General features: G+C 39.6%; 1 protein-coding gene across 1 annotated transcript in view; it reads right to left on the bottom strand.

Annotated features, from left to right (window-relative positions):
- The window catches only part of LOC103802255 (opioid growth factor receptor-like protein 1), a gene marked incomplete at its 5' end in the record, with an annotated part of 6,900 nt that extends 1,742 nt beyond the window's left edge, over positions 1–5,158 (bottom strand). The window contains 5 exons of the mRNA XM_009074709.1: positions 993–1,138; positions 1,281–1,347; positions 1,438–1,516; positions 4,454–4,532; positions 5,072–5,158. Coding sequence (XP_009072957.1) covers positions 993–1,138; positions 1,281–1,347; positions 1,438–1,516; positions 4,454–4,532; positions 5,072–5,158 — 458 coding nt within the window. The remainder of the gene's footprint in view (positions 1–992; positions 1,139–1,280; positions 1,348–1,437; positions 1,517–4,453; positions 4,533–5,071) is intronic.
- Positions 5,159–7,162: the final 2,004 nt, after the last annotated feature.

Here is a 7,162-nt window from a genome sequence, read left to right as displayed (position 1 = left end):
CATGAAGTACACCTTAGTAGACAGCAAAACTTCTAAGTTTAAATTTTAGATGGCTAAAATTAGGTAAAAAGAGTCCCAAATCCTGACTTAAAACTGTAGCTACTCACTGGTAAGAATATAGCAACAAAAACATGCAGTGAGTAACATCTGGGCTTCCTGGAACCCTGTTTGATCTATGCCCTGAGTCTGAGCCCACACCCATATTGGCTCATATAATGTTTAAGTAAAGTTATTAATAAATGATTCCCATTATTCACCCAGAGTCATCCATCAGCAACTTTACCTACAAGCTTTCATATGACAGGAGAACAGTATGCTGCAAGAAAACAATCTGCAGCTCTAAGGTCAGGAATATTAGGAAAGTGAGCACAAGATTTGAAAAGAGATTTTGATAAAATTAATCTGCATGGCATAAAATTCAGTGCAAACTTAGGCTCTATACATTGACAATGAAAAGCAACAGGTATAATTTGCTGAATATTGGGCTAAAGTTTGACTGAATGCATGCATAAACCTCTCCAGATAAGCACTGCCATTTAAAAGCATTAAATACACAGTATTTAATATTTTGAGGAAGGTGGGAAATCTTGCTATTTAGCTTTCACACAGGTGTGGAGAATTTGATTTTTCTAAGATAAGCCACACATATTTCTCCAACTGAGAAGCAATGCTTTGGGACTGGGTGAAAATGCATTCAGTAACATGTCAAACAAATTGATTTGGAGCTGGGATCTTCTTCAGCACCATCTAAAGTTGTATTTTCAAGGAATTCAGTGACGTCAGTAAAACTGGTAATGGGTGAGAAGCACAATCAAAAAAAAAAGAGAGGAAAGAAGAACATGCATATACAGACACCAATCAGGCATCAACTATTTATTTTTCTCTTTTTTTCTGACACACTTTGGAAAAAATATCTTTGCTTTCTCTAGAAAACAAAAGGCTGAAGAGATTCTATGGCAATTCTAGCAAGTGGAGTGCATGTCATTACTTACTCATTCAAATGTTGAAATCTTTCTTGCCAGTTAGCAGCTCGTGCTACGTTTCCAGTTTTATCAATTAGTTTTATTCCAAAAAACTCCAACATCATTTTGTAAGCCAAAAGGAATCTTCTAATTGCTTCTTTTGTTTTCTTGAATTCCTAATAGACAAAGAATACGTCCAAAATTCTAAGTGGCACTAAAGCAAGTACTTCTGCATTGTGTAAGACAACTCTACATAACAAAAAGTAGTTATGTATCAAAATTAATGAGATGGTTTGTATTCAGCTCAATTTGTATTACCTCAATTTCATATGTAGTTAATTCTTTAGCATAGAAGTTCAGACCTTGTTCCCTCAGTGGGAAAAGCCTGTTAAAAGAAGCAGCACATTACAGCTCAGTATATGAACACTTAATCAAATTAATGCTTTGAAACAGAAATAGGTAATAAGTGACCAACCACTGGATGTAAGTGTGGTTATGTTCCAGTTTTTCATAGTCTCCTTTCCATTTATTTAGGACTTCTTCAATATAAACCCCTGCACGAAAACAATTTGAAAACTGTTAGGTAGCCACCAAAACCAGAACTTGGCAACATAAAGTACATGCCATGCTAACATAATGATAGCATATTTAATTTTCTTTCACTTACTATGTGAAATAAGGTTCATTACAGCCATAAATACATTCATTTTAACTTAAAATTAGTTACTAAAACTTAATTAAAAATAAGATATTTATAAAATGTCAATATAAACAAACCCAACTGACTGAGTTACTAACAAGCAGAGGTATGTGGAAATAATCTCTGTAAAATATATTTCCCCAGAAGTTCTCATGTCCTAGATCCCTCTATCCCACTGACTTATAATTAGCAAACCACTTCTATAAAACACTGCATTGTGAATCATTTATCATTGCTTTTATTTGACAAAGCTCTGCATCTGTATGTCCATCCATCCATCCATCCAATATTCATAGGACAAAGTCTCAGCTCCCATATCAGGAATGTCTTCAACTACAAATAACATTATGATTGGGAAGCCTTCCTCAGTTAGTGGTGGCCAAGTGTCACACTGAGCCTCCTTATGAAAGTCATAGCCCAGGGCACTTTTCCAGCTACTGCACAGATATACAAAGTACATAAAAGGATGCTCCTTGCTCCCAAACCTGTACAGTATCTTTCCATGAATGAACACTGTGCTGGTCTGTTTCTATTCTGAAACCAACAACAGTTTTAGCACTGCCACATAACCTCTACAAAAGTCAAATAGCACAGGAATGGCCTGAAAAGCCAAAAGCCCCATATAGATAGTCTCCTAATAGACATTTGAGATGTCTCTCCCTGCCAGTGAAAATTTCCACTTGGGTCTCAATGGCAAAGGAGGACTCATTTAATACCTTTTTCCAAGAAATTGAGAAAGCAGCAAGTCAAAGAGGCTGCTAAGAACATGGGGTTTTCCATGGAGGCAAGGCTGGAAAAGGACTTTGGAAAGAGGACTTCCCACCATCACCACATCGTATCCAATCTATATTTCAACTACTGGAAAAAAAAGGCCAGCTCTGAGTCACAACTACAAGTTAAATCTGTAGGGCATGGTATTAAACTCCAGATCTATTATTGCACCAGAAATGTGGGTTTTTTAACAACACTCCCCAGTGTTTCAGTCCCTAACATGGTAGCTAAGTCTCCCTCTGAATGCTCTCACAGATCCACAGACTTAGGTCAAGGTGGTGTCTACTCTTTCATATGCTCAATAAAAACTTCTGCATAACCAGAGCTCACAGCCACCAGCACTTCAGCCTCCATGGCTTATCAGCCACCTTTGACACTACTAACTGTAGCTTTCTCCTAAAATATTAAGAGAAACTTTATTCTGTACAACTTTTAGGAAGGAAGGCCTCCTCTAGCTCTCATGACTCTTTCATGACTCTTCTTGTGGCTTTAAAGAACTCTTCCTCCTCAGTCTTTTCTGGCTTTTAGTTTCAGGTCCAAATGGTCCTCAAGTTCACACGGTCCTCAAGTTCACACAGACCTCAGTGCCCTTATCCTTCTTTCTGCTTCTGTTCTCTGTGTAATGTCTCCTGAATTTGCTACTCCTGTTACTGGCAATTCACAGATCTATCTCTTCTTCCAGTCAAGCTAAAAAACACAGCATCTGCCTGTGGGTATCTAGATAAAGCTCAAGTTGGTTAAAGCAAAAGTCTTATCTTTCTTTCACAGTCCGACTTGTTTTCTCACTTGCTGAGGATATTATCACTATCTTAGTCTATAAACAGCTCTCATCTCCGACCTTCCTGTATGTACATCTTTACATCCTTTTGTGTGACATTCCTTTCCATCCAGCTTCCTATCAGAACTCAGACATTTTGCATCTCAACATCCTTCTTCCTGACCTTGAAAAGTGCTCTCTTGTCATGCTTACATCTATCCTGAACACTGCTGGTAAGATCCTGTTTCTAGACTGCATTTTTTCATACGGCCTCTTTTTTCTGCTTTGCATTCTTCCATTGTGTAACATCAAACAAAAACTATACACTTTCACTTACAAAGCCTTTGTGACCTGTCCCTTACTATCTTATCAGAACCCATTTGTTGCTATGAGACCGATCCTGCTTCTGACAGGATCCTGCCTCACAGGCAGCCTACACATCTCACTCTTTCTGTACTCCAACATGCACTTTGCTATTTCATACCAACCCATACTCATGCTGAAAGGATCTTTCTGCAAACATCTTCAAAGTAACCTCCTCATCACTCTTTTAAAACTCTGAAAAGCTTATTTTTGGCCTTCAATTTGTCTTTTTTGCTAATGGCTAAGCTCTCATGTGCCAAGACTATCATGCTCACCAAGACTGTTTTATTGCCTTGTCCTGCTTCCCCATCTGTCTGCTATCTTCTTGTCTCACATATGTTGACTGCAAACTCTCTGGAGCAGGGTTTGGCATCTTTTAGCTTGTCCTGTGTTTGTGCAGAACACTGCCTGTGGGGCTCCTGCTCCACTACCAGAGCCACTGGGGACACTGAGAAATGACTTTTTTATTGTTTTTATAATGATCTCACACAAGGTAGTTAAAACACATTCTTTTCCCCTTACACAGAGCTAGGGATAACACTTTGATTCCTGCCACTCCTATCCAAGCAGCAAGTTTGTGCAATACAGTGGAACAACTTTATCTTGGTTTAATAAAAGGTAGTGCTACTATTGTACAGTAGTGGTACAAACAACACCCTGTACTACATGCTGAAAATGCATAAGAAAAGCATCACCTCCCTAGAGTAAAAGCTAACTTTGTTTTAAGCATAACCTCCTGTGTTAGCAATGTGCTACTCCAACACAGGAGATTCATGTCGTACAGTACATTACTATAAGCCTTTAATTTATCAGTGCCACAATTATCACTACAGTTTCAATTTGCTGTTATCATTAGTGAGCATTCTTTTGTTATCACCACTGTTGCCACAGATTACTCACCATCGGGTTTAAATGGGATTTTATTTTTGTAAAACCGGAGATTGCACAAGTCATTTTGATATCGAAGATCTTTAAAGTTCTGCTGAAAGAAAGGAAACAGGACATTATCAGGCTACAAAAAACCTATAAAGAGTATCCACAAAGCAATGTGCTCTTTGAATAATTTAAGTACAAAAAACCCCATAAAAATCAGAGTTTTAGGAACCACAGAGTTTTACTCATGCACTTAAAGACTCAGTTTAAGGATCTGCAAGTTCTTCCTGGCTGGTTCCTTCTCCTACCGAGGTAGAGGTTACAGCAGCAGGCACAGCAGTGCCTTGACTTCAGTATCAAAGAAGCTGAGACAACTAATAAGTTGTACAAACTCTATAATCCACCCTCTTTGATACTGAAGACGAAAGCCTTTTCCTGGTCTCCTACCACTGCTTCATGCAAGCTGGGATGAAGAGACACATTGTGCAGTTTTGCTCCTCTCCCACTCAGCCTATGTTTGGCCTCTGTATCAACTTTTTGACTCTCACTGCTCACATTTATTAGGCACCACAAAGGTTTAGGAACATTTGGGTTATGTGGTGTCTTGTGTTAAAAAGGCAATTTTAAACCACAAAATATTCTTACTGGATACTGGTGTCGGTACTTGTATAAATCTCTTGCTGCATAGAAGCTTCTCTTTGGCTTGGCTGTCAGCTCAGTTCCATCACCACTCTGAAACAGTTGGAAAGCAGATAAGCATCATACACAAACACACTACACAGAAAATGTGTGTAATATTAAAATAATTACTTTTCATGATGGATTGCAGCAATGTAAACAAACACAACTGCATGTGTTTGCCTACTGTTCGGTCAGACACTGAAAATCTCCGTGCTCAATACTTAACACCCCATACTCCAAACCCAAATTACAAAATCAAATATAAAACACAAAAGCAAGACCAAGAAATATCCTTCCAGCGAGACTGAATTTGATTTAAATCAGCAGGTTGATTGTCATTTCCAAATGCAAGACTTCAAAGTAATCTAGCGAGTGCTAATATAAGACGCAATAAGTAACAACATGAACATGTAGGGACACCACTTATTTTGAGCAGGAAATCATACTGATGGAAAAAACTATTTGTCATGTGTACATAGTCTTAATTGCTATTATGGCATCCTTTGGAAGAAACGGAATAGTCACTGAGAAGCCAAATTCCAGTTCTAACATCTTCCTGAACTATTTTCTATTATTTGCGTCTCAGAACGTAAAGCCTAGTAAGAAGAATCACTAAGCCCTAAAACAAAAACCTGCTTAGAGAAAACACATAGAATCATAGAATCACATAATTTTAGTGGTTGGAATGGACCTTATAGATCATCTAGTCTCAGCCCCCCCTGCCCTGAGCAGGGACACCTCCCACCAGAACAGGTTGCTTAAGGCTTTATCCAACCTGGCTGTGAACACTGCCAGGGTTGGGGCATCTACTACCTCCCTGGGCAACCTGTGCCAGTATCTCACCACTCTAACAGTGAAAAACTTTTTCCTAATATCTAACCTAAATTGCCCCTCTTTCAATTTGTATCCATTGCCCCTTGTCCTGTCACTGCAGCTTATAACAAAGAGTTCCTCTCCAACTTCCCTGTAGGTCCCTTCAGACACATGTATGAGAACTTGTACTGGCCTATACCTGTTTGCAAACTGTGACCTGAAACAACCAGAGCCCACCAAGGTCAATGGAAATAAACCCACCAACTTTGGACAACACTTGAACTGCACACATTGGAGAAAAGCAGAAAATGAAACACTAGTGCAGGGAGACTGCAACTTAACTGCAAACAACTTTATCTTCTTTGTACTTTCTTTATAATCATACTACAACAAAGAGTTTTGTAATCTTTAGTCCCACAAAATAAATCTCTATACTAAAAACAATGGCCAAGTGAGAAAAAACCTCATTTCATTCCACTCCTTGCAATACACATGTAATAGGTTAAAGTCAAACCTAAAAAGGGAAGTTCCCTGTGACCGCACTGGGCATTTGCCTTTATCACTGCCCATCCCATGGCTTAAAAATAGCATATTAACGACAAACAAGCATCTGTTTTCACTCTTCCTTTCACAAGACCAGCCCTGACCACACCTGCAGGCAAAACTCGCTTGCTTGAACAAGAAACACTCCTTGACACTGGGTTATCTGGCATTAGTATCAGCAGGTATCAAGCACAAAGGGGAGAAATGCTTAAGCTTATTTAATTCTGCATGTTTTCTAAACCAAAACCAAACCCGACACATCTAGTAAGCTTAAAAAAAGACCCTGCATTGAATTCTAACTCAAATCAATTACTGCCAAAGGAACACTTCTTTAGGCTTGTCATTTTCAAAGCTTCCTAAAGAACAGAAAATCACTCTGAAAATTCCGCCGACCCACCGAGGAGTCACGAATTCACTGCCACGTACGATCCGACATTCAGATTTCTATCCCATTTCGTTCAGAGGCCAAGTTCAACACTACATCTAATTGAAATCAGAACCTCCGCTGGAAAACAACAGCAGCAGGACTGACAACGACTTCCAGGCCTCGATTTTCTCCCAGTAAACGATGCGGGGGATAAAAACGGGAGATGCGGCGCTGGGTTATCCCGGGCCATGGGCAGGTCCCCGCGCCGCGCTCCGGACCCAGAGAGCCGCAGCGCGGGAGGGAGCGGCGCTGCCCGGCCCGGGGCTCCGACC

Source organism: Acanthisitta chloris, unplaced genomic scaffold, assembly GCF_000695815.1.
Source record: "Acanthisitta chloris isolate BGI_N310 unplaced genomic scaffold, ASM69581v1 scaffold2125, whole genome shotgun sequence".
Classification (NCBI taxonomy): domain Eukaryota; kingdom Metazoa; phylum Chordata; class Aves; order Passeriformes; family Acanthisittidae; genus Acanthisitta; species Acanthisitta chloris.
Note: the sequence above shows the minus strand (reverse complement) of the source record. Positions and strands in the feature narration are given on the sequence as shown.